This window comes from Accipiter gentilis, chromosome 5 (assembly GCF_929443795.1).
Source record: "Accipiter gentilis chromosome 5, bAccGen1.1, whole genome shotgun sequence".
NCBI classification, from domain to species: Eukaryota; Metazoa; Chordata; class Aves; order Accipitriformes; family Accipitridae; genus Astur; species Astur gentilis.
This window is the reverse complement of record NC_064884.1, coordinates 15207596-15235381: the sequence shown is the minus strand read 5'-3', so window position 1 is coordinate 15235381 and position 27786 is coordinate 15207596. Positions and strand designations below refer to the sequence as shown.

At 41.7% G+C, this 27786-nt stretch overlaps 1 protein-coding gene across 1 annotated transcript in view; it reads right to left on the bottom strand.

The window, feature by feature from the left end:
- The window catches only part of SNAP25 (synaptosome associated protein 25), a 66476-nt gene that overhangs the window by 6257 nt on the left and 32433 nt on the right, over positions 1 to 27786 (bottom strand). The window contains exons 2-6 of the mRNA XM_049801235.1: positions 23628 to 23762; positions 22935 to 22976; positions 14220 to 14268; positions 5715 to 5832; positions 1575 to 1700 (exon numbers count right to left, since the gene is read on the bottom strand). Coding sequence (XP_049657192.1) covers positions 1575 to 1700; positions 5715 to 5832; positions 14220 to 14268; positions 22935 to 22976; positions 23628 to 23699 — 407 coding nt within the window. The 5' untranslated portion in view covers positions 23700 to 23762. The remainder of the gene's footprint in view (positions 1 to 1574; positions 1701 to 5714; positions 5833 to 14219; positions 14269 to 22934; positions 22977 to 23627; positions 23763 to 27786) is intronic.

The window sequence follows — 27786 nt, the reverse complement described above, 5'->3', positions numbered from 1 at the left end:
CAGATTTACTGGCTTCAGTAAAGATCCTTTGTCTCTCATTCTTAGCACAGTCTTTTTCACTTGCTTGGTTTTTAGAAGAAAAAACTCACGCTTGAGCTAAGGCCCAGTTCAATGCCCCAGTGACTGGAGAGGCATGTAGTGACTGACACTGGGAAAGGCAAGGTCTATGGGTCCCACTCAGAAAATCACTACTTTGAGCCTTTTGTGCAATTTGTGTTCATGTAAGTGCCAAAAGGGTGCTACAGGCTGTTTGCAGAATGATTATGGTGTAGCGTAACCTCCTTCACTGCTATTCTGTTATTGTGCCCCAGCCTTCGTTTTGGTGGGGCTGCCATCCAGAAATAAAAAAAAAAAAAAGTGAATGGCAGACCCAGCAAACTTAAATGGCAACTCCATCCCACGCTCCAGATTGCATGACAGCATTGTTTCCATCACACCGATTTCCCTTTATCAGGGCAGCCAAAAAAATAAGTGGATAATAGTTTTTGGAAAGATAATTACTTATTAATCCAGTGTCCTTAATCTTCAGAGATCAAAGCTTTGCCTACTGGTATGCCTTTATCCATTCAGCTGATAGCATTGTCATCTAAATACATGCTCTTTAAGCACTGTAATCAGTATGTACTTATTGCTGGATCCCTATGTATTGCTGAAAGTTTGCGGTTTGGTTGCCATCAGTATAGCTGTGTGTTTCAAACTGGCTTTCATTTGAGTGCACAGAGGTTGCCACTAAACCATCAATGTTTCTCCATAGTTGTGGCTTTACAGCAGCTGAGGAGTGGGGCATCATTCCCCGTTCAGTGAGGTTTTCTGCATAGACACAAGCAGGGAAGCAGTATACCTCTAGATAAGTGTGCTTCAAGTTCTGTGCTTAGCTCAGTGCTTTGGCAGGGAGCCTGAGGCTTTTTTCTTTTTGAAAAGAGAGGAAGGGGAGCTGGATGCTTTAGTACATCTTCTGGCAAGGATGGATAATGAGCACTACATATCTTGAGACATTATAATGATAAACTAGTATTTATCTGACACTTCATTTCTGAGGCATTTGGCAAACATCATTAATGAGACCCATAATAAGGCCCCCAGGAAAAGTGCATTGTTCACGCTGGGGAGCTGGAGTGCAGGGGACAGCGCTGACTGGCCGTGACAGCCTGCAACCTCATGTTGCTGCTGTGAAGTAAATACATAGATATTATTTCTATTTTGTTATTGCCCAAATCTGGGCAATCTCAAGGAGGATGCTTTAGGGCCACGTTTTCAAGCATCTTCTGGTTCTCAGGGTTAAGACCCTTACTTCCAGGATTTCTGGCGCCATAACCGTCCTTTGCACCAGCTCAGGCAAGCACCCGCAGGGCCAAGGGAAGTCAGTGGATGCAGTAAGCCTTTAGTACCTGTCTTAATTGCTGTCAACCTAAATCTGAGCACCTACCACTTGGTGGAAAACACTGGCTCCATCGTGTTTCCCAGCACCACTGAAGGAGTTAATGAGCATCACAGAACTCACGACCATATGGAAGAAATCTAAATATATCAGTGACAAGGAGAATAGAGAGAAAACAGCGGATAAAAAGGCTCACCTGCGGATAAAGCCACCACTGATGGCCATCTGCTCCCGTTCATCTACGACACGTGCAGGCTGGCTGGCTACAACGCCATCCTGATTATTGCCCCAGGCTTTTTTGTAAGCATCACTTGATTTAAGCCTAGGCAAAAAAGATGATGAGTAACAAAGCATCAAGTGGACAAGGACAAATGCAAAACTCTTTACTTCTCCAAGCTAAAAGCTGCATCAAGCAAATGAGTTTTCAGATAGAGGGTTGTTGATTGTATACCGATATATCATAACCCTGAATAAAAGGAGGGGTTTGGGTTTTGCTCTTTTTACTTTACTGCCACAACAGCTGTGATGGTCAGAGGTTTTGTTTCCAATAGGGTGGATTGCAATTGTCAAGTCTACAACACTGCACACAGGTTTTTGGATGTTGACTTAGTTTCCAGAAAGAAGGAGAAAAAAAAAAAAAGAAAAAAAAAAAGAAAAGAAAAAAGAAGAGGAGAAGAAATACAGATAAGTAGAAAACATTGTTTCATTTCAGTGACACATATGTTTTGACATCAAACACAGAGAACGTACTGGCAGACAAACATAAAAACAGAACTGCCAAGTATAGTGTGTACATCACATCACAGCAACACACCCTCTTAGAGAAAAAAGGATTTGGCTAGATTTTAACATTTTACCATGCAGAAGATTGGACTTCTGTTGATATTTTTTAACATGTATGTGGCATAATAGGCATTTAAAGCCACTAACCTTTCCCAAGGTGATTTGGGGATGCTTTTATCATAAAATTCATAGGGTTCATTGGATTTTTCAAATAATATATCGGTACTTGAAAATAGTAATCATACATCGACAGTTGATGTACAAACCTTTGTCCACAGAGACAAAAAGTAAAAGGCAGAAGTGAAATGAGTGCAGGAGAAAAGAAAAGATACAAGCAATCTAGCATCAGAAAGGGAAATTTTTCTACATTTTTCTTCATGCACCAGCTACAGGCATGAATAAGAAGTGAAGCATTCTCACTAAGCACAGTTGCCCCAATAGTTCATCATACTCTTAATGCATCAGCAGTAACAGCCTTCACAATAAGCAAGACACAGGCAAAAATGGATCATCACTTCCTTCAGGAGCTTTAAACCACCGGACTTTAAAATAGCCTAACAACTTGTTACATTTGTTGTTTATGACAGTTACATTAACTTTCAGAGAGCCATTTTTGACTGAGCTGCCGTGGATAGAAAATTAAAATCCAGGCATACGTTCAGTGGCAGATTAGCATGTGCAGCATATTTAGGGTTGCTGTCATTGGAGTCGTTAGATGAGAGTGAACACTTTAGCAGGAGAATGTGAGTGCTTGGGGTCTGTAGGTATAAGTTCTTGATATTGTTCCAGAAACAGAGCAGTTTCCAATAAAGCTGATGGGAACTGCAAATCTCCGTGGTTTCCCTGTTCTTTGGTCAGCTCCAATCAGTCATATAAACAGCCCTGTGGCTTGGATTTTGTGGGAGAAACTGAACGTGCTTCTGGGGGATTTGGGAGAGGACACAACAAACCTATCTCTGGCGTTACGTTTCTCTTCGTGCCCCCTGAAGCAGCTCAGCTTCTATTGAGCCTGAAGATATGTTGCAAGCTCCAATATAGAATTAAAATATTGATGAAAAGAGGATCTTTCCTATTCATCTGTTTTGTTGCTTATTTCCTATTAAAGTTTGTGAAGACTTAAAAACATGGTGGTTGGCTTGTTTGTTCTTAGTTCTCTGAAACTATACATCAGCTTTGGCTTTTGTAGGAATGAGTGAAAGTAGTTCTCTTGCTGCACATACATTTACAGGTTTTTGCCTGTTCTTTAGCCCTATGCAACTTTGAGAGCGAGACAGTCTCTGTGTTTGAGGTGAATGATTTTATACACCCAGAACTTGATCTCTGTTTTCTTGTGGACTTCCAATTAAAGTCAACAGGTGGAGTCTGGCTCTGCTCATGGTCAGTAGCAGTTGTCCTTTTGAAAGCAGTCTGGTCAAAGTTTCAAGCCATGGGCATTTTGGGTCTCCTAAGAATGTAGGATCAAGCCTTACATTTTGGTAAGGCTCACGGAATTGTATTTACTCTGTATATCAGAGTATAGTTATGCGTGAAATGGTTAATCTTTTTAAAACATATGCCATTAATCTACCACCAGCCAGAAGTAGGGATTAGGAGATCATGGTGATACTGATGTCTAGAACTGTATGGATTTCTCTTCCTCCTACACTCCACTTCTCAGAATATCATCTTATTCCTACCTGTTGAGTCCTGGGATAGTGATTCAGGGAACAGTCTCTAAAAGCACTGTTCATCCATACCCTGTTTCTGAACACAGTGGCTGATTAGCAATGCCAGTTTATGAAATCTGGCTGCAGACTGCAAAGGTCAGAATACTGCCTTAAAGCAGGGAGGAGGCAAGTTTAAAAATGAACGTCCTCCACATCAAATGCAGTATCCTTCTGTTCTTGCATCTGTTGGTTTCATGACACTGCCATCATAGTGAAGTGGTAAATGTTATAAGGCCACATGTCAGGTGCTAACCCAATCCATGCCACAGGCCTGGCTGTCAGTTCTGAGCAGCCTTTCCTACAGTACAGCATATCAAAGCTGCTCTAAAAACTGACTATTCCTGCAAAATATGTTGGAATTTTTTGTACTTCAAGGGCAAGCTTTTGATGTAGGTGTCATGCCAGGTTTCTCCAGCAGGAGCAAGCCAGGACAGTGTTCTTCTTTAAGTTGCAACAGCTTTTAGAGTGCGGGAGATGTAAAGTTTCTGCTCCATACTCTTGTACCTGCAGCTTTTCCGCACTGGGTCCTCTGGTGCAGGACAGCAGGGCTAACGCCTTTATCAGAGCTGATACCAATTGCAGGCATCCCACTGACAAAGGCTGTATGTGTGTGTAGCTCTTTCCATTCCTCCTTGCCTCTCTCCCATTGTGCACACCAAGGCAATAATACACATATTCTGGGAAAAATGTTTACCCCTGCAAAGTATTTGTGGCTTGGTGCACAGGAGCAAAATTGATTTTTTTTAAGGCTGAGGTGGTATCTGCATTGTGTCCCAAGGGAATTAACTTCAAAATAAATGGTGACTGATAAGGCAGAAACCCAGTCCTACCGGGTGGATTTCTGGCAAAACCCATTGAATTCCCATTGAATTCCATGGCAGCTCTCCTTCCTTTGGTCTTGATAATCATGGTAGGATCGGGCCCTGGCTGCAAAGAAAGTATCTATGCCACACAGAAAGGGAGTATAATACTACAGAACCACAGCACTCTGCTTTGTTTCCTGCCCTATCTCCGGCCAACCATTTATGTCTGTTTTCACTGTAACCTGGTTGCATGCCTACTGACTGCATGCTGGATTTTCCATTCCTCAAGGGCTTCTGGTTGGTGCACTTTGTCCCCAGTTTCCTACACCCGCATAACCACACGTCACGTTTTCATTTGGCATTTAAAACAAGCTTTGCATTACTTGGAGGACGGTTTCGTTCAAGTGTGATGGCATGCAAGCAAATCTGATGCATTTCAACATTTCTGCTTAGTGTACGTGCTACCCAAATGAGAGAAATTCGGTGCGTTCAGCTTTTCTCAAATTTCTTGCCTATGGCAGGATGAAAACCATTTCAGGCTGTTCCAATTGTGAACATCATGTCTCTTTCAAGATCTCATCAAAGACTATTTCTGTTGTACAATGAAAAAACTGTGATTTTCATCCATAATTTTAAGCAATGTTTATTATGATCTCTTCTGCATTTTTTCAGCTGTTTTGGGTTTTTTATTAAACTTGTTTGTGAAAATATGTTTCAAAATTTAGGGTCTCCAGGAATAAGGTAGCCCCAGTGTTTTTGTTCGCTGGTAAATGGAACCACTCGGTACACTTTGTGTAAAATGTTGAAACTTTTACCATTAAAAGGTGTCGACAGTGAAGCTTTCACTGCAGTATGCCTGATTTTAATGCATCTACAGAAATTCCCAGTCAGTTGTCTATGCTATGAGATGAATGCATTTGAACCAGAATCGTTCTTTCTGCATGCCACATGCTCATCCTGTCCATGTGCCTAGCAAGGATGAGCTTCACAAGGCCTTTGGGATCAGCCTTAAGTGCTCAAAGAGATGAGGCAGGCAGCACCTACTTGTTACATGGACAGACACAAAGACCACAGAATTTTCCTAGGTCCGTCAAATTCTTTTCTGCTTCTTTCATGTCCTTATTGATTTGGTCCATTCCCTCTTCGATGCGTTCCAGTTGTTCTGATTAAACACAAGTATTTTATCCCCACAGAATGAAGCAGATGGAAAAGGACAAAGAAAAAAAAGACAAAAACTTCAGACATTCACTGTGACAAAAAACTGGACACCACATAGCAGAGCCGGTACCCAGTACCTACTTGTTACAAGGACATATGAAAAGGCCACAGCATTTCCCTAAATCTTTTAAATTTTTCTCGGCCTCCTTCATGTCTTGGTTGATATGGTTCATGCCTTCTTCAACACGATCGAGTTGTTCTGGTCAGGACAAAGGGATGACAGTGTGGAATGAATTGTATTTTTGTTTGTTTGCTTTTGTCTTCAACAGAACATGAAAAATGACCATGTAGAACTGAATTAATAATGACATTACAATGCATTAATCTGAGCCGATGCATTGTTGGAAGGATGTATGCCGCACTGCATGCCGAAGATCTTTTTTACTAATATGGGAAGAACAAAACAAAGGAGGAAGATGTTTGAAATATATTCATTTAAACAAGATGTAATGATGTAGAAAGGAAGGGTTATAAAGTTCAAGGTCCAGAAACATAATACAATACATCCACTTACTAAGACACCAATGATATCCAAGAGAGAAAGGTAGTGTTATTATTTTGCATTTATGTACGTTAATACAAGAGAAAAGCTGTCCTTCCATGGAAAATACTTCAGTTACTTACGCTTCAAAATGCCTTGGAATTAGGTGATTTTGGACAGCATAATTGCTTTGACTAGTGAGTGAGAGCCCTGGTAGTAACTGTACCAGAGATGGAGCGAGCTGTTACGAGCTGTGTCCAAGCACTCCTTTTTCCAGAGGCTGAGGAAACTGAGACCTGCCACTTTGATTGGCATTGGATATTAATCTCTAATTTGAGTATGGCCTCAAGGGCTGGTTTTCTTTCTGGTATGGGTGCTGCAAATTAGGAGTAACCCCAGTGAAAACAGAGTGATTGCAGCCACTCCGGGAGCCTGATGCTCACTGAAAGAGGACCGCTGGTTGTGTCGTTCATTGTCTCTGTCCCCAAGGGATCTTATGAAAACAAGCATTGGGTGAATACTCATGTTTTCAGTGGGGTCACTTCTGCTTTGCTCCAGGGCAAGTTATGAAGCACCAAGCCCAGTAACCAACCATATGTAGACACCGTCGCTCCACTGGCATCAAAGAGAATTTGGCTTGTTTCCACCTAAGGCTGACAACAATGTAGGGTTTTCTAAGTGACTTGGTAGCTCAGAATAATTTGGTGTGTTAATTTCTTCACTATTAAAGCTGGGGAAAATGGCTTAGAGAAGCAGAATGCCACAATGTAAAATTGTAGGAATGGATACTCTGCTGATGGAAACAGATATGGATCCAGTGGGATCAGGGGTCTTATGTGGACTCTGCGGTAGCAACAACATTTTACGCGGGTGGAAAGCCTCACCATTTGTTTCATGAAGGATAAACCCAAATAAGTATTACATAGAATGAGAAAGTTACTTGGAGTGGCATTTCAATCCATTAAAAATTGTAACTGTACCTAAAGAGGCAAAGTAAAGCAATCCCAGTAAAACACAAATACATCCCTATTCCCTGTATTGAATAGAAAAAAATATAAACACAGAATTAGACCTGGGAGGAAAGGAACTAAGAGAGCACTGGTTATAGGAAGAATTTAATGTCATCCCTGATGTTAACTGAGTCGTATCCGGAAAGAAAAAAAGAAAAAGGCATTTTAGAAAAAAAATCATGTGCATATTGACGTCACTACAAAACTCCTCTTGAGTTCTTTGGGAACATGAATAGCCCTAATTTCTTACTTGGGTTTCTAATAACAATTGAGGTTTAGATTTTTAAAGCTTTCTGGGGGATTTGGATACCCAATTCCCATTAAAATTAATTTTATTTAATTTATTTTAATGGGAAATGGGCATCTCACCCCTAGAGGGCCTTGAAAATGCTGGCCTAAATTATTCAAGCTGAAATAATTTGAATATTGAACTTGTGCTCTTTGTTTAATTCTTGCATGAGGCTGGGCTTTGAGAAGGAGAGGGGCCATGTCAGTATTGTGAGTTGCATCTGCTTTTCAGCTGTCAGTTCTCATTCTCCTCAGCTGGATGTGCCTGTCTCCAGATACCACAGGAGTTATTGATCCTAAATCCAAAGATATATTTAGAGGATTAGAGTTACTTGGCACTGTCCTCTGAAAGGGGCACATATAATGTGAGCAAAGGATTGAGAAACTAATAAGGAAACGCGAGAGACACACTGCACAAGTTCTGCTAGATAAACTGCTGAGCCAAGAACTAGAAATACAAGTTTGGATTGTTTTAATGCACCTTGTCATTTTACATATTGGTTGGGAGGCTTTAGCAGAAGCTTTGGTTCATGTTTGTAGCCACAGATTGTCAATCTCATCAGAAATGCGAGTATGTGGTAGAAGGTGATATTCCTCTAAGTGCTCCTGCTTCTCACTAACTCAGAGTCCTGCCTGCTCCTGCGTAACTGGGCAACTCTTGCTCTGGGAAGCAGCTGTAAGAGCGTGAGCTGGCTTTTATGCTGGTTCATGCAGCGTGATGGGAATTGCTAAATTTCTGTTGCAGATTCCCACCTCTTGCTTGTGAAAGCTGTGTTTGCAGAGCCCCGATGATTTTCAGGGCTCTCAGTTAAGAAGGCTATTTCCACATACATATTATTTTGACACTGGGAGGGACAAGAGGTACTGACCTTTCTTCCAGTAATTTGGCTGCTAGTATTTCTCTGACATTGACTGGCCAGTAGAAAACGCCAGGTAGGACTGCAGAGATCAGTCCTAGATCTGGTACCACTGGTGGCTTTCAGTCTAAGCATGTTTCCTTGCTCAGATGCACATTCTCTGAAGTCAGGTATTATGTACTAGGCCTTTGGAACTTTCTTTCCCTGGTTCCTATTCTGCCTGAATAGATGAGTGCTAATTGAAGAGTATATTTGTCATGACTCAAAGACTTTCATTTAAATTACAGCTCTCTCCAGGAACCTGACTTCATTTGTCCTGCTTCAGGATTTGTGTGTGATGCCTATACTATTTCTGAATAGAAAAGGGACCCACAACTAATTTATCTTCCATTAAAGGAAACATCATCATTGTAAAAAGCCCATGTCATATTTGTAGCCCAGAAGTCTAGACAGCTGGCTGCTGGTCCTAAAACATTTTGCTAGTTGTTAATGTCGTGGGATGGATTGTTAACTGGTTTAAATCGGCGTAGTGATGCTGGCTTCATGGAGCAACACCAATTTATACCTGTCAAAGATCTGGTCCCACAGGCAAGGAAATAGATTCACGAGTCTAACCACAATTATTGAGGCATAAATATTATAGAGGAATTAACTTAATGGGGTCACTCTGGATTTGTTTTGGTATAACTGATATTAAAATCTGTCCCAGAATGAATCACTGCTGGTAAGAAATCAGATGGCTATCAAAAGGTTAATTTAATGTATGTTTTCATAGATCTTCCCTGTTCCAACTTTGCATATTGTATTAAAGGTTTTAGGGAAGACAGTCTGCTGGCACATACTGCCATGAACCTGTGCAAATTCATGCCTACAAAAGATCATGTCCTTTATCTCCCATTTAGAGAAGCACTTCAAGGTCAGAGTTTAAATATCTTTTGACAGTTTGTTGCAGTATTTTTTGAATATACTACGTCTATATATAAGTTTGTATGTCGAATGTGATATATAAGAGAATTGGCGTTGTCTGGAAGCAGAATACACATCACAGGTATGTTTCATTGAGATTTCCTTCATTTTTTTTCTAGGAAGCTCTGCTAATTATTATCCCTTTGTGCATGTTGATTGCCTTTTATGTCTGAGAATGTCACTTTGATTCAAACATAGTGGCCATATACCTTCTTCCAGGTCTTACAGCAAACTAATGGCATATCGTAGGATATAAACAAGGATATTTTTTTACCTGTATTGTTATACTTACAAATTACTTCTGTATTAAAACCATAGGCAACTTTCTGTATTAAAACCACAGGCAACTGAGGGACCGTAAGTTAGTCCTGTTAGTTTTACCGGTGCAGTGTGGCCTTTTGCCAGTGGGTCTTTGCCAGGACCTTCCATAACAGCGTGGTGAATCCCCGCTCTGTGACTGATCTGGGGAAGTGGCTGGGAGAGGAAAGCTGTAGCAAGGGCATCCCTCAGCTGTTCCTGTGGTCTCTTGAGCAAACACAGCTGCAAAATCGTCTTAACACAGTGTTGGATGCAGGACCAGGACACGGCAACTGTGGTGTTGCTCCACCTTGCATCCCCATCTGTAATTTCTAACAAATGTTCCTTGACTAGTGTTCAGGATCTGGGGCCTGTGCTTGAATGTCAGTTAAATGCCTGTGGAGAAGGGAACTTGCTCCTTTGCCTGGAGTATTGTGCAATGAAACAATTTCCACCAAGGACAGTTTTAATTAGAGAAAAAGAAAAATAAAGGACATCTAAGAACAAATTGTGATCATAATTGCATACAAGAGGGCTGAATTTGAAAGAGAGCCAGCAGATTAACTACTTCCAACTATACTCAGTGATCACATTTTCCATAAAGGAGAATCATATTGGAGCACAGTACATTTCTAGGACAGCCTTTTCAGAAACCCTGAGTCTTGACCTAGCTCAGCTCTGAAGGGCATTGCTGAGCACAGGTATGAACAGAAGAAAGCTGGCAGGGAGTGCTTGTGAGTCCACGTGTAGGTGTGCTAAAAATAATAGCAGACAAGGCACAACCTGCTTTTGTGGGGGGTTTGTTTGTCTTTTGTCCCACACTACACTTTCAACATAATTAATACCATTTTCCCTGTATAATCTGGAATAGTTGATAGTTACCATATTTTTTCGCTATTTAGCAAACCATTTCTGACCGTGAACAGCTCAGCTCAAAGGTGGCGTTGGAGTGCCTCTAGCAACTCTGCTTTTGGCATCTCACTGTCTATCAATATTCGTGGTAGCTTTTGAATAGGAAATAAGCAGGTGAAGGGGTCTGTGCAAGGGGCCGTAATTTTGCTCTCTGATGGAAAGGAATGGTAATTATCTTTGTATTTACTGCAGTTGTTTCTCCAGTGCCCTAGAAGCAGGTCAGCCATAACTCATACAAAACTGTAAAACTCGCAACTTCTGCAAAAACAGTAGAGGTCAGCTAGCCTGGGTACCATCACATGGTGCCAACACTTTCGCTTGTGGGGTTGCCCAGTTATTCCAAAGTTTTATTTCCATACTTCAACTTGATCTGGAGTACAGATCTGCTGGGTAGGTTAAGCTGCTCCCTGTGTTCACTGGCATTGCTTGTTGTGCATTTGCTGTTGCTGTGGTACCGGGAGAAAATTTCAATTGCATTGACATTTTCCTTGTGACTTATTAAAGTTGTAGCTATTCCTCTGTCTTGTCTTGGATGAAAAATGGCTGTGTTACTACTGTTATTGGAAAAATTTCTCCCCTCCACCCTGTTTTGAATACAAGAACAAAATTCTTCTGTAATAAACTGCATGAGGACATCATCAGACAAAAAAAAATGTCCTAGAAGGTCCAAATCTCTCTGCCTGCTGATACTCCCAGGTGATGGGAGTTTCCTCTGGAGGAAGAGAGCCTCTGGGACCCCTCCTATGTCAGCAATTCAGATTTATCTTCATATCCCCACTTTGTACTATCAGTTTCATTTCTACAGTCTGCTGTTAACAAACATGCATCCAAATATTAACATTTTTGTAACTTAGCATGTTTCAAAGACACATTTAATGAAGCAGAGCAATTGCCACTGCTCAATAATCCTCTGCAGCATGACATTTTTTGTGTAAAATGTAAATATTTTCATTTAAAGCATTATGTGCATGTTTATATTTAAATAATTAATTAAGGGAACTTGACTCAAGGCCAGGTTTAAAAACATGTAGGCACTATGGATGCACATAGGAAAGATTTTCTCACTGATGAAGAAAATGCCAGCAAGGAGAATCTAACCTCAGCTCGTTCCGGTGGGCTCCCCAGCGGAAGAACTGTGTTGAACTGGTTTGGGTGACAATGTCTTGCTCAAAAAATGATAACTCTTGGTATTGCAGAGGGACTACTCCAAAAGCCCACTCAGATTCCCAGTGACTTCAGAGGCCACTGGAGGAGGTTTCTAGTTCTTATGGCAGTCCCATTCTCTGTGAAACAGGAGTAGTAAAAGCTCTTGTGCAGCTCCACATCTCTGTAGGGTCATAACAGACTCTGTGGTCTGCTGTGCAGCCAGCTGTGCTAAACAGTTAGGCAACAGGAGCTAGCCAGACTGGCTTTATTTTATAAATGCCTAGTATTGTAAAATTACGTTGACTTCTTTCCTTTTATGATCCCAAAGACTTCTGCTTATTGATGTCAGAAAATGAGTTCTGCTTTGCGTTATTTAGATTGAGATCGGCTCAAAGATGTTTTCTTTGTAAGGTCTGTTTAAATTCAAAGCAAGCAATTTTGTAAGGAAACCTAGAAATAGAGCTTCAAGCAACTGCAGAGATTAGATATTCTGCTTGCCGCCCACTGGAAAGATCAATGTCATGTTTTTTGTATATTTAACACCTAATAATCTTAAATGACTTGTGCAGTCAGCTGAAAAGAGATCACATGGCAGTGCTAGCAAATTATTTCCTTAATCTGATAATCTGCAGAGACATCCATGAGTTGCACACATTGCGCTAATTAAAGAGGGTTCAAAGTCATCATTAGCGTATTTTGCCTAATACTATAATAAGTTCTTTATCACTAAAATAAAAAAAAAATCAGGAATCATTACAGCTATGTGTGGCTAAAATGGACAAAACTTAATTAAACATTTAGCATAGTACAGCAGTTACAATATTGTTAGGCTGTTTTCCTTGAGAAACCCGTACTGTATAGTCACAAGCTAAATTTACTGAACCACCTAAGGCATGACCATAACTGATTTAAAGAGGCTTTTAAATTGTCTGATTCTTTCCTGTAAGTATCGACTAACTGCATCTCTGGCCATACAATATACATTTCAGGTTTCACTCTCAATAAGAGTTTAACACTGAGTTCCCTGGACTCCAAAGAGGTCAGTGAGTCCAGTCTCAGCTCCTTGGCTCACACAGACCGTCCTTCCCAGCATGGCTAGAGAGATGGTCAGACAGCTTTTGTGTACAAGGGTTTAGCAATAGTAGAACTCCGAAGTAAAAAAACAAAATTCAGGATTAAAAACAATGCAACCCCCCTCTCCCCCAGCAATCTGTGAAAAAATAACAGTTAAAGAACAGAAACATACTTTCCCAAAGCTAAACAAAAGGGAAGTTATAGGAACCACTAAATTTTCTGCTGATCTACCTGTGAATTACATTGCAAGACACACCTGGGTATTTACAGACTTTCTTTGACAATATTTGTGATTTATTTTAACTGTATAATTCACTTCTGAAACAAAACACATTATTTAGACAGGTGCCATATCTGTTTCAATATAAGTAATTTCTGGTTTTCTGTATTCAGTGGTAGTTCTCTTACTGCCATTATTCAGAAAAAAAATTCTGAAGACAACAAAATACTCTATGCAGTGTTTTTCTTGTCAAGACAAATAGATTTGACAAAATTTGGTTAGGTGAAATTCTTTCCCCTAAAGGGGGAGGTTGGGAGGAAGCAATAAGATATACATAAAAAAAGCAAATAGGAAAAAATACTTTCTGTTTAGGTCCTGTTATTACTTTTCATTCATTTTAGTGCCAGAGAGGCAGGGCATTACAGCTAAAAAGGGCCTGTCGGGTTCTGCGGTCCATTTCTCAACAATGCCATACCATTGCTTATAATAATTGTCTGCACTTGAGAAGTAATACAGCATTACCTCTGCAGAAAACATTTCCTAATACAGTTTTGTATCATGCCACATAGTAAATAACAACAAGGGCTTTGTGGGGGGCTAATTTGATAGAGAGTAGCAGAAATTTATACTCTGTTGATGAAACTTCTCTTTGGAGACACCATTTTGCTGGTGCTGTGGGTCTACAGCAAATGAAGACTTACTAGTATTGTTGGGGGGGGCGAAGCTACCCACTTCTTTGTAATATTATGAAGGGCAAAAATGCAATTTCCTGGAATGTATTGAATATGTCTAGCTCTGTCTTTGTCACTGTTGTCCACAGGCAAAGATTATTTGGATGAGTTCAGCCTGCAAGTCTCTGACATTAGTGGGAAACAGATCAAAAGAAGTACAGACTCTTTTGCAGTTACTGAGTTACTGTACATTCTTCCTCTGTCAGGCAATGAAGCTAAAGGCAAAGAGGTTTGGGGGTTCTCGTGCACAATCACACCTATTTTATGGCCCTCATTTTCAGGATTGCACATAGTTAGTACAGTACTTTGAGAATGGTTATACTTCCTTACTGAAGCAATCTGAACTTACCTCCTTGCTCATCCAACATAACCAAAGTCCTGATACCAGCATCTTTACTCTACATCCCAATAGTGGTAGCAAGGTAAGGAGAGAGAGGGGGAGAAGAAAGAGAGAGAGAAAGAGAGATCAGTGAGGGAACACTTAGCCCTAGATATGGGACATAGGAAGACAAAAGAAAAACAGTGAAAGGAATGACAAAGTCATAAGGGGCTGGTGGCACAGTCCAAAGACCTTATGTACCTGGACACTGTATAAGGAACCGGGTACTCTCGATTGTACCAACAGTCCTTCAGGGTTCACTGGAATACTGAACTGCTGCAGAAAACGCAAAGTCCTGGGCCTTGAGATTAAAATAAGCACTTTAGACAAGAGTAATTTCTAAAAAGAGAGGGTTCATCTCCAAATTCTCTGAAGCAGGAGAAGGGAAGAATGCGGTATTGACTTTGCAGGTGTATGTTCGTCCCCCAGGAGAAATTCCGAAGGAAAATAGATATGACACAAACATGTTTTGGAAGGAGGCATAGTGTTTTGTACACAGCCCTTGCAACACGGAAGTCAGACAGCTTACCTACTCAGGAAATCCATTTTAAAGTAGGCTAATATTTAATAGGATTAAGCCGTACTTTTTGGCTCAGAGATCTAAGAGATATGGGTTTGAGTCAAGTTTTAATTCAGCCAACAGACACCTTTAGCATCAATGGACTTTGGACTGAGCTTGAAGGCAGGATTTTTAAAACACCTACATGCTGAATCTGCCCCTGCTCCCACAAGTTAGTGGGAGTCTTATCATCGCCTTTGCTGGATACAGGGTTTGAGCAAAGCTGAGCAATTCAGAGCTCCCACCTGCCTAAGCCAGCAGCAAGGCACCTCTTACAAGTACAATTTTTGCATGCATTATCATCATTCTGGGATGCGATCAGGTGTCTCGTGTTTCTGGATGCTGTGATACTGAGCTATATCACAGATCAGATTAGCTCTTTTTTAATTATGAAGGGGAAACTAGCTCCGTTCGGCTTGGAGCAGTGATAACATCTGTGAGTAATTAATGGCCTGAACGATCTCCTGACCGTCGCATTTCAATAACAGATCAAGTAAGTCCTCTGTGGCCTGACAGCTTGCCAGCAGAGTTACCTGGACATGTGCAGCAGTAATTTAGCTGCTTCTGTGAACATAAAGCCAGCTATAGCCCTGCGAAGCAGATAAAGTTGGTGGTGTCAATTTTGCAGAGGACAGGGGAGATGCCCACAGTTGCATAGGAACGTGAGGAACAGAAACCTGGCATCCTGACCGTCCCTCTTGCTTTTCAGGCCATCTTCCCCCACCTTGAGGCAAATTAAAGACTTCATATTATCCTTCCTCCCAACTGCCCTTGCTCATCTCTTTTTCTGGGAGCAGTGAAGTCTCTCTGGCCGTCGGCTGCCCGGTCCATGCTTGCAGGGTGCTCCCAGGCAGGCCGACAGCAGACTAGCCACATCGGCTCAGCTACAAGCCTGACTCTCTGCCACACTCAAGGGCTGTCTGGCTGGTGCTTCTCTGCTTTGCTTCAAGAGGATCCGGCTCAGTTCGAGAGGGAGGCGAGATGCCTCTTGTTGTGCTCTTGTCTGCCTCTCCCTGCACTCCCATTCTTGTCTTTAATGTCTACGTCACTGTAGAAACTGGGAAAAACATCTGATGTGTGCAGGCTGGTTCGCTCCCTCTTTTTTAAATATCCCTGCGTGAGTTGCCAGATGGAGAGAAAAAGCCGTCTGCCTCTGCCCATGTTCTGCTGCGCCCTACTGCCCTTGAGTCAGCTATCCAGCAGGTACCCACTGCTGCTCTCTCTCCCTTCAAGCTCATACTGCCGATACTTGAATCCCAGCCAGCTTTTATTTTTGCAGCCTTTAGAAATGTAGGGTCCAAGGGTTATTTTAGATTTGCCTATTTACAGTAAGGAAACTATCTTTAATTATCTTACATTTTCTGTGTGGTAGGTGTCAGATCTGCTAAGCACAGGATGTGTGGTAGCTTTTTATTGTGCTCTTTCTATGCTCTTGGTACCCAGGTATGTCTTACCCCAAAAGATTTATAAGTATTTCAAAAAACATACCTCATGCAAACACAAGAAGGCTGCTTGGGTCCCGAGTCATCTTGTGTTTGGGTAAGTATGGTGCAGTCTGACATGGGACCCTTCTAAATATCGGACTTGGAAACCTGCAGTTGGTGGTGTGATAGTTGTTGGCTTTCAATGAGTCAGACATAGTCAGGCCGAGAAATGTTTACTGCTCCTTAACCCTCTGACCTTATTTTCTTGCTGGTTTTAACATCCGAGCAAACTGCCTTTATGCAGCCAAGATGTCCGGTGACCTGAATAAGATCTATGCTGGGAGATGAACTCAAGAATTAGTCCTTATGGTTTGCATTTCATATTAAATCCTTGCACAGAGTGAAAGAGGTGCAATTTTCTTTTACTTACCTGACCATCAGTGCCATTTAGTTTTATCAGGCAATACTGTATCTCTTAAGAGCAGCCTGCAAGAGCATTAATACTAATGTGAAAATATTAAAGGGTGTGCATTGAATATACTTGTCTGCATCCGAGGTCTAATCCAAAGCATATTGAAGCTAATAAAAAGATGCTCACTGACAAAGATGAGAGGTGATTCAGACATCAAGTGACAATCTCCTCCTGTTCCAAGTTTCTATTAAGCATTAATTTTCAGCTTTTTCACAAAAAAAAAAATTAACTGTGTAAAGCCAATTAAAAAAGAAAAAATCACATTTGTGCATTTAAAACGGATGCAGAATTTCCTAAAAGTTCAGTATTTCCATTGTGACTGATCTTTTAGATAGCTCAAAACCAAACATGTCTGTAAGACGAAACTATTCTAAAAATGTCCTCATCATCCAGATGTCTGAGCAGGAGAGAAACACTCAGTAACTGACCCTCAGTGACAACAGGCTGAGGCATCTCCGGAAACTACAAAACCTCTTCCTTTAAAGGAATATAGAGGAAGAGATGTGCCAAACAAGTGAGTTTGGGGCCCAAGCACAGACAATGTTGGCATTTTCTGCGCTAAAAGTACCACAGAAACTCCCCTTGGTTTCAGTGGGAGCAGGTGTCAGCAGACACACTCGAGCTGGTTGTTTAGAGAGTGTGTAACGGGAGGGGAGAAAAGCTGAGTTTGCGAAGTGCCACCCCAGAAGAATATGTTTTACAACAACCGATCATAAAACCTTGATAACAGGCTCCCAGAAGAGCCAGGGTCACAGCAGGGGCTCGGTGGCCATGCTTTGATTTGTCTGGTCCTGAGGGCTCAGGAGGAGTTCCCACCCACATCCAGTCCTCACCAACATCAGTGACATCCTGTGTGGGAAGCCACGAATGGGTAGAACTAGTGAGGGGCGTCTTGGTAGGAAAATGTGTGCTAATGGTACACCTTCCCCAGGAGTAGAGCCTTTCTTTCTTTCTTTCTTCCTGTGCAATGGAGGCATTTCTTAAGACCCTCCAGTCCTTGCACAAGCAATCCTCTGCTTAGTTTGTGGCAAAATAAGGATTCTCAAAAAATGGGATGCTTTGGGTAGTTCAAGCTGGAGAGGAGAAAAAAGCATCTTTCATAGGACCCTACAGGGTTCATGGAGCACATGCCATTTTAATCCAGCTCTTAAATCTGTAACAGCCTCCTCTCTCCAGAGTTCCTTCTGACTGTCCTTGTCTTCTTGTTGCACTTGAGAGGAGAATTTGGACTGCTGGATTTTGCCATGGTACAGCAAACATCTCACACTCTTGTCCTTTAGAAGAAAATGCCACAGCATGAATTGCTTTTGTTGAGGCATTAAACTGACAGCTCTGGAGTTCTGTTTATCCAAAAAGCAGGTATACCACAGATGGTAAAATATATAATCTTTCCCACGCAGCCCTTGAGCATACCAAGTCCCGACTCTAGGAACGAGCAGGTCAACCAGCATGTCCTCCCAGACTTTGATTTCCATGGAGACTGCTGTGGGTTGCCAACCATTTTCCTGCAAAGACCTGGCCAATTTTGCACACAAGATGACCCCTCAGAGCAGGAGGCCATCACTTTCAACTTAAAAATTAATCACATTAGGTGAAACAGCACCATGAATATAGACCACATAAAGTTTATGAAAGTCGACATCCTTCAATCTTTCAGTAGCACTAAGCTCTAGTGTTTAGATAAAAGCAAACCAACAAGGAGTACTAGTTTGGGTTCAACATGCATTCTGTGAAGCATGTGCCCAGGCTTTCCACTGGACCACTGGCTAAGCTAGTGACCAGAAAGCCAGAATATATGATTTTAAAACTCTGGGCTTAATTCAGCTCATAGATACCTAAGTCTGTCAATGCTTCAGTAAAGCCAGTTTAACAGCATAACTGGGAACCCTTTTGGAGGCTTTAATGTAATTATCCTAAGTCTTCTGTAACAGCTTTTTAAAACTTTTTTTTTTTTTATGAGGGTCTCACTCAGAGCAAGTCAGCAACAAAACGTTCAGTGAAATATGCGCAGCAGCACTTTGGAGGGAAAATGCATTGCTGTATCATTTTTTATTATTGCTGTTATGTCACTTCATTTCCCAACGTGGGAATAAAACTAGGAAGAGAATTGGGATGCCTTCTCAAAGGGCCCATCAGTCCCTCCAGGAACACAGTGTGTTGCATCCTATCCATGCCTGCTACAAAAGGCAGCTAATCCAACTTTGGTTTACCCTGAGGGTTGATTTTCATAACAGTACAAGGGAACGATGTATCAGATAGAGAATCCAAAGTTTAGAAATCACTTTCTCCGCATTTCAGGAGATACCTTGAAAAACAGATATACACTCTCAGTTATGTAAAGAGCACCTCAGCTTCCCTTTCGATGAAGAATTTTGCTTTAATCAATATGAATTATAGAGTTTGTTTTGAATAAATTAATACAGACAATTATGTACCAGGACAGGCTGACATTGCTAGCAGTTCCCAGAGACACTGAAGAGAAGTGTCAACACCCTAAAGACAAAAATGTGGTCAAAGAAACATTTTTTAGTCATCCGTAGTAATGCATTTCCTCAGCTCCTGCTCCAAGCTCACTGTCACCCTGTTAATGTTTCAGTGTCTCTCTGTGCCTGATTAAAGAACCTTGTTACTTCTCAGCCTGTTAATTTACCCTGTGGTTCAGATCCTCAGCCAACACAAACCTGTGACCCTGCCCTTGAATCCTGTGTGCCTGGTTTTCATCTAGTGCAATGACCCTGACGCCAGTGCTACTCCGCTGGTTTACAGAGACAAAGGGGTCTGATTCTGCGTAGGAAAAACTGAGACCAAAATTATGAATCACATTCCCATGTGCCAGAGATGTATTTCTGTGGAATTACACAGATTAAAACACTTTTCTGGGTAGAACTATTCCAATAGCTAATGATGTCAAAGGGATTTTTCAAATTAGCTTTGACTAGATTTGGACCAAACTATAATAAATAGAATATTTTTTCTTTTATTCTTCAAACTAAGAAACATTTGACTATGATAATAATGTCAGGGGAAACTCACTTCCCAGTCACGAATGAAGTTAGTACTACTGTGTTCAGTGTCCTGCACAGAGCAGCATCATGAGGTTATCAAACATTTACAGCTTGCCATTTCAGCTTTGATATGTTAGTAAACTTGACTCTAACCCCCCAGCATGCGAGAGGAGAAGATAGCCATATCTGGATTAAAATGTACAAAACAGCCCTTTTGTCTGTATGTGTTGCTAAGTGCTTTCTTGCTGGGCTTTCTGCAGTACTGATCTTGCTGGTATTTTTTCCCTTGTTGCATCATAGCTAGGAACCATCATTTTTTCCATCCTACAACAATTGATTTTCTTTAAAGGCGATGGTGGTTCCACTGGAAGATGGCGATAGACTCACGGCTTTTCCCCTTGGATGTGTTATTCTGCATTTCATGCAGCTGGCTCAGAGGTAAAAAGCTTGAACAAGAAGATAAGAGCGTCAGCTACAAACTGTGTGTTTAGTCTCACTTCTTCTGCCTCAGATCATTTTTGTGTTTTGGCCCAAACATCGCACAACATCATCATAAAATACAGGTATTTACAGCAGTGAGTAGCTGAGAGGCTCGAAAGAGTATCGGTCAGTGTAGATGTAACTGTGTTGCATGGGTATGCTGGGCACCACAGAGCAAACTGGGTTTTGTAATCTGCCATCCCAGTATGTAGCTGCCTTGGGACAAAGCAGTGGCTACTTTCCAACAGCCACTCACCACTTCTTTTTGCTTCCCCTGTTGTGCTAGGACTGAAACAAAGAGCTTCTTGCAAAGTTGAGTTATAAAAATAAGCAGCAGTAACAGATTTGGGTTTCCTTGCTGATGTTCCTGGGGAACAGCACCAGGGCTTAGTCTCCAAACTCAGCCTAGTCTTCTTGGGCAAGGAAGGCATGGTCCTTTGGGGACATCAGTTTTGTCCCCCAGGCTATGACCTACATTTCGGCATTAAGGATGCCTCGTACTGCTATAGGGCTTCCCTGGGTGGACAGCACTCCTCGGTCTCTAGGGTGGAGCCAAGTCAGACTATTTATTCTATATTGTCCTAGTATCTGACAGAGCTGAGCCAACCATGACAGGAATTCATACATATGGATACAGTAATGATGTTTAAACATGGAGGCATCCTTTTCCTGAGTAAGGAATAACAGATTTGCTGTATCAAGAGAATAGAATAAAAAGCATTCTTTCACTGAGAAAGAATGTTTTCTAACTCTACCCACTAGACAGGTTCTGCTAAGAAAGGGAGTCTAACTGGATTTTTGGGGTCTATTAAATCAGAGCAGTGTGAGTTTGATTTCAAAGACACTCACCATTTGTCTTTTCAGTATAAAATCTCTCACTCCCTAAATGCTACAATCTTTCAAAAGTACCTAGGAAACGGGGTCAGAGTAATCAGCCAACTGTTTAGACCACAGAATAATTTTAAAGGTCTTTTGTAGTCACATTAGTGAAAATAATATTCAGCTCATTGTAGAAGAATTCCCTTGACTACTCAGTGCTAGTTTTAGAAACTTCTCTATTTGGACAGGAAGATATTGTAGCATCTGAATAAAAGCCAGGTCCGGAGAGATGCCGAGCTCTTCCAAGAAGCGCTAGAGTCCTACATAAATTCATTGGTAAATTCAGCAGTCCCAGTTCTCCTCCCGCTTTGCCATTTGCCGTGATTTAATACTGAAATTCCAGTGGCATTCACAATATGCTGGTTCAATATGTTAGGAAGACTCAAGCAGTGCATAGGTCACACAAATACAGCTCAGGAGAGACAGGGCTGATATTTACTGACGGCTTGGCCCTGAGCAAATCACTTCCCTTTCCTGCGCCTCTCTTTCTGCCCACTCATCATCTGCCTTGCCTATTTAGATCACAGGCTCTTTGGGGCAGCAGGCTCTCCTGCCTTGCATTTGTGGAGGTAGCCATAGGAGACTCCCTTCCATGTCATTGAATTGATTTCAGTAGGAGCTGTATCCAGCACAGAGTGGACATAAAGTGATGGTTAGAAATGGCATGTCCAGGGAATTGAGCAGCAAAAAGGGACAGATTGCTTGTGAGACAAGAGCATGCTTTGGCTGCAAGGGGCCCAGATCTGAAGTGTTTGTGGAGGAGAAGCGATGCTGACTGTGCTCAATGACCCATCTGTCTGTCTATCTGTACATAGAAATTTAATTTTGTATCCCCTAGACTCCATTGATCTCCACAGTTGTCACTGATCTCAAGGCCATGGAGCCTATGGCTGAGCTTGTGCTTGTTCCTGAATGTGGGACATGATGTAATTTTCTTCCCATTGTCTCTGGTGGAGACTCTTCTGGTTGTCAGGAGTACCGTGACTGTCGGTGCTGATGACCCTGATTAAAAATGTCACCAGCTCCAGAGTCAAGGCTCACATGGTGTCTGAAAATAATACGTCCTGTCAGGAGGGAGCAAATTTTCCCACCACCTGATGGCCGAACACTCCAAACTAAACTGTGTTTGGGAATTTCCAACTTTTAAACCCCTTTGTTATGAAGAGGGTGAAATGAAACCTGACTGAATTGTTTTTTCCCTTCTGGTGGTGACCCCTCCAGGCGGGTATAAGCTATATTAGCCATAAGGACTGAGCCTTGGACCCCTTCCTTACCACCGTGGAAAATCGAAGAACTTCCTTTTCAAAAGCTGTCAGTCTAGGACATCTCACGAGCCTTGAAATCCTAGTAAATGTTTCAGAGGTACATAAAGTGGCATTTAAATGCTGTGGTGACCGATGCTCTATAAATAGCTGCAAATGTTTATGAAGAGGGAGGTATTTAGAGACAACAGGACAAACAGACAGAGGGCCTTTCTCACCTTCCCCACTTTCAGTGTTATGGCAAGGACGTCAGAGCGGTGCTGGCACAAGGCTCCAGGAGCTCTGCAGCAAACTCAGCCACTTGTCCCTGACTCCAGGTCACCTTCAGAAGCTGTTTCCTTGGTTTATCTCGAGTAGCCTTTCTCAATGGATGCTCAGGTATGGGCAAACAGTGCCTCAGCAGCTGGTCTGCAGTGTGACACTTGGCAACTAGGGCACAGTGTCTTGAATGACCCTCGTAAAGGGTAAGGATAAGGAGGGATGGGGCGGCACATAAAGCCATGGCCATGCCCTAGCAATGTGAGTCAAAAAAACGCACTTGCGGTGTCAGACTCTCCATCACTTCTGCTCACAACAGAAGTGCAAATAAAATGCATGTCCTTACCTCTTCAACAAGCTGCAGCATTCGACGGGTGCTCTCAAGGGACTGAAAAGAGACAAAGGAAAACCCACTTAGATTTAGCAAGTTACAGTTTCCAACGCTAACGTGTAGGCTCATGCTGACAGTATGTTTTTCCTACACTCTTTGCCTTCCCTCAAAATCAGGCCATCAGCAGGGTACTGGTGATCTCTTCATCTTCAGCTCTCTGTTACGGCTTGCTAACGCAGCAGTTCCCACCGCATCTCGAGGCAGCTGCAGTCTCTAAGGCTTGTGCTCCCCTTGCTCGCATGTTGTGGCGGTAGTGCTTGGAACAGCTGGTGTTCCACTTTAAAAATAAAGTCTGTGGTTTTCAGCTATACTTTTCCGAGAGCTAATTGGTGACTTTTAACATTTAATAGGTTTGGCAAATTGAAGGAATCCTCAGAAAATATTAAATTGCTGCTTTTTGCTCTGAGGCCAAATTGATGCAGACTCTAATACCTAAACCAAACTCACGATCAATAAATACCTTAATCTCAGCTAAACATGACATTAAATTTTACCTCGGCTCATTTCTTTTCCAATACTGCTTTCAGTGTAAAGCTGACAGAAAACAGAATCAGCCCTAGAAATCCTTTGCTGGATCAGCTCCTACTTCTGGATGTGTCTCTCATGCCAACCCCAACCCCAAGTTTCCAGTTTAGCTATCGGTCTCACTTCATCAGCCAGCTGGTCGGCACGCCGCTGCATTTCTTCCAACTCATTGCGCATATCAGCGTCTTCCGCCATTTTAGCTGTGGGTGTGTTTGTGGAAGCTGCAGATCAAGGATTTGTGCTTAGCTGCTTGTGAGCCTGGAAGACAGTGAAAAGGGAAAGAAACAGTGTGGTTAGGCTCCCTGACTCACTGAATTGTGCTTAAATGTCAGTTTACGAAAGTGCTTTTATTACATGAGTGGCCTCACCCATACTCTTTTGTGCTGGATAGCAATTCCTATAGAGTAGAGAGCACAGAAGATTTTTCAAGGTGGTACTTTATTCCTGCATTATTAATCAATCACTTTCGAAGAACAAGGATGTATCCTTGTCATGTTCTTTGAGGAAAATCCTTCCTTTTTTCTTAACCTTTCAAATGCTATCCGTTTCAAAGCTGGAGATTCAGGAGGTGTTATTTGCTACCAGAAACAAGCTTGAGACCCATTCATTCTTCTCTAAAATTAAAAGTCTTAACATGAAGGAGGCCAAGGTCAAGCCTATGCCCCTCATGTCCTATATTTCAGGTACATTGCTTGGAGGCCTAGACACTCGGCTAATACATCTGCAATGAAATTAAAGGCAATAAGACTCTGCAGATTTTTATCGGCTAATGACCTGTCCACCATGCTATAGTTCGGACTCTGAAATAATATTTACAGGTAGATTGGGTGAAGTTGTCTACCTGGGAGAATCATTCATTTCAGGGGAAGTAAAGGACCTAACTGGTATTTTCAACTTCTCCCCAAAGTGGGTCAGATTCTGAACTTGGTTATCCCTCTCAATACAGAATGACACCACTGAGCTCATCCTAACCAGAGACCAGGATGCAGCCCATTAATCCTCATTTGGGTAGGGTTTCTTTTTTGTTATAAATTCGAGCTAGCTCTGATTACTAAGCATGACTTGATTAAGAAAGGCTGGTCCTCCTACCATCTGTCAGGTCTTTATAACAACAACACTGGCTTATTTCTTTGCTTGATTCAAGCATGGCACATTGCAAATTACTGCTCACTGAATGTTAGATCTGTTCATTGCAGGAAGACCTAATCCCAGGTGCAGTGGAGGTGGGGAAGTTGTGGGGGACTGCAAATAAACAGCCATAAAGCACATGCCATCGTGCTCAATTACAGAAAGAGGACAAAAGCAGCCCCTTTCAGCAAAGCTGCTCTAAGAAGGCGAAATCCCAGGGGCTATTTTCTGTCCTGTCTTTGCGATACGTGCAGCTTTTGTGAAACAAGATAAGTCAGGGCAGAGCTTGGCTCTAAAATTTTAATAACAACTCTGTTTAAATGGAAGTTATTATCTATTGGAGATTAATCCATTCCTTCCTTTGACAGTGCTCTCCATCAGGACATCAGGAATATGGCTGAACAGGTACAGCTGGGTGGCAGGGGTATTTCCTGGGTCACACCCTGTTTGCTTAGAAATGTATAAGGAAAGCAGACAGCTCCTTGCATTTCCTCTGCAGCTTCAGCAACAGTTTTGCTGTTTTTCTTATCTGAGAGGGAATATGTGACCTTCATGCTTTCACATTAGCTGTGCCCTCATTCATGGCTGCTTCTCCTCTTTGAAGCTACAGCAGGAAGAAATTCATCTCAAAGAGTCAGCCCTGCAGCTACTGGCACATCATCCTACTTTCACCACTGAGCACATTGCCACATCCTTGTCAGAGGGAGACTGAAATTTTGTGATGGGTCACACAATGTTTAGGAGCCCAAAAGGTATGATGGAGAAGAAGCCCACCTGGTTCTGCCAGCTGCATGGTCACAGAGGTGCAAAGGAGCAACCTTAAGCAACTCATCTGCAGCCCCAGCTGATGCAGACACAGAGCTTAATTTCATGGCTAATATTCAGACTGATATCAGACCCTTCAAGAAAACTCACAAACAGCAGTAAACAAACTTTACCAAAAATGGCGCACTCTGAGGTTTAGGAGGAAAAGATGAACCAGGAATTGGTCTCCTCATGAAGGGCATGTGAAAATGTGGGGATACTCTCAAGGCCCCAACCTTCCCACCCTGCTGCTTGCACTCATGTTGCCCTTTGTGGCACATCACACAGCTCCAGGAAGACACTGCTCCTGATCAGCAAATGGAGCATGCTTAGCTGGGATAAAAAGAAGTTATTTTGGTAAAGAACTGCACTCCAAACTCCTGTCCCACTTGGCACAGGCTGGCACTAGCACTGGTCACTGTTTCACAGATTGTGGTTTTTTCCCATATCGAGGCAAACCTCAGCATTTAAATATTTCTGGCACAGCCTCTGTGACAGAATACCGGGATTAAGTCTGTGGACCTAGTTTTAGAATATTTAGTTAAAATAGTCTCCTCTGCCTGGATCCTTCACTACACTTGTGCTGGCAGAATAGCAGCACTGAGCTTTAGCAAAAATCAGGACAATTTAGACATGACTTGGGGACTGATCTAATTGGTATATACATATAGCTGTGAGGGGCCGGAAACTGTTCTGTTATGTCTATCTGGTAGCATCTTACTAGCTGTAAAGTGGGAGGTGATGTATCAGTGAGAGGATGGGATGCTAACAGGATTTGGTTCAGTCTCTAAGCATATCCAGTGTGAGCTGTATAATTACAGACCTGTAAGGGAGTGAAGGTGAGATGAGTGCTTCTACTGACAATAACAAATAATAACAGCCTGTTTGTCAGTCACTGCAAATAATAAAAATTGTACAGAAAATTCAGTTTTCAAGTAGATTCCAGCCTTACTTTTGATGTTTTACTTATTCATTTTTGATCATGAGCCAGCGGTGGTGTTGGGTGGTGCAAAAAAGAAACAAAGTGGAGAAACTTTGTCATTTTTCTTTAGAGTTATCCTTCTCAGTTAGTTAGAACCATCAGTTGGCATCTTAGTGACAGATGTATACTATTTTGCATCAAGCTAAAAAAAATGTCAGAGGTTGTAACCAGAGAGATGTTTTGTAGCAAGTGATCAAACTTGACAGGTTTATTGAGATGGTTTGGTATTTGTAAAGCACTTAGAATGGATTGAGAAACAGCAAAAAGCATTCTTCCAGACAAGTCATTTTACATCAAGTTTTAGTCATAAACAAAAGTGCCCCGCAGCAGTGCTGATTCAACTTTATTTAATAGAAAACCGTGCACAAGAATCAATAAAGGTTACTGATTTGCACACGGTATGATAAACTACATGTATTTTGCAGATGGCTGGGAATAGGCTTAAATTTTTCACAGATTTTGCAGTTTCAATTGTGGAATAGGACAGATTAGAGAGAGGATTTTCCTTGAAAAGCCCCATTTAGGCTGAAATTCCATTCCAGTGTCATGAATTTCCAGCAACAAACCCTGTTATCAATAAAATCCTGTAGAGAGCAGATTTATGTTTTAAAGGAAATTATTTCTCTACAGTACAAATTAACAGTTTCCCCCCTATGGTGTTTCTTAGGAACACCTATATATAGGCCTTGATGTATGAAAACATTGAAACTGAGTGGTTACAGGAATGGCCAAGAAAAGGTAAACCATAACATATTTGCTCTCACTGATTACTGGACAGACTTTCAAAAGCATAAGGTATTAGTCTGTCTTGGGCCCACTGAAACCTGCTGTTGTTTTAGTAGAACAGGAGCAGGCCAAAGATAATATTGAGGACTTTGCGTAATAAAATCCTTGTGGAATTTACATTTTTTATAACAGCCAATATTTTGCATTCTGTTCTCATTCAAGCTGACTTGAACCAAGTATCAAAAGCCTATAATTGCCTTAGGAACCTCTAATATAACTGGAAATAAACTTTCCGAAATGTACTCTGTACTTTCAATATAAACTACTTTTTTTGTTGTTGTCTACAGTCACTGCAGAGATGACAGATCAGAAAACCAAAGCTGTGATGTAATGCTCTTTAGATCTAAAACTTTGATCAAAAAAAAAAATTTGCTACAGAAGTTACGGCCACTTGCACACACTCAGTCAATTTGTGGTTTTACTTGCAGTAATTGTATTTACAAATGCAAGCTCAAAATTTCACGAGGACCTTGATTTTTCCATTTCAGAAAAGGGAAAGGAAGACCGCTGGGTTCACACACTAACATACATGTGCTCTCTTACAAGGAGAAAAAAGTCCAAACATTGCTACAAAAATCTGCG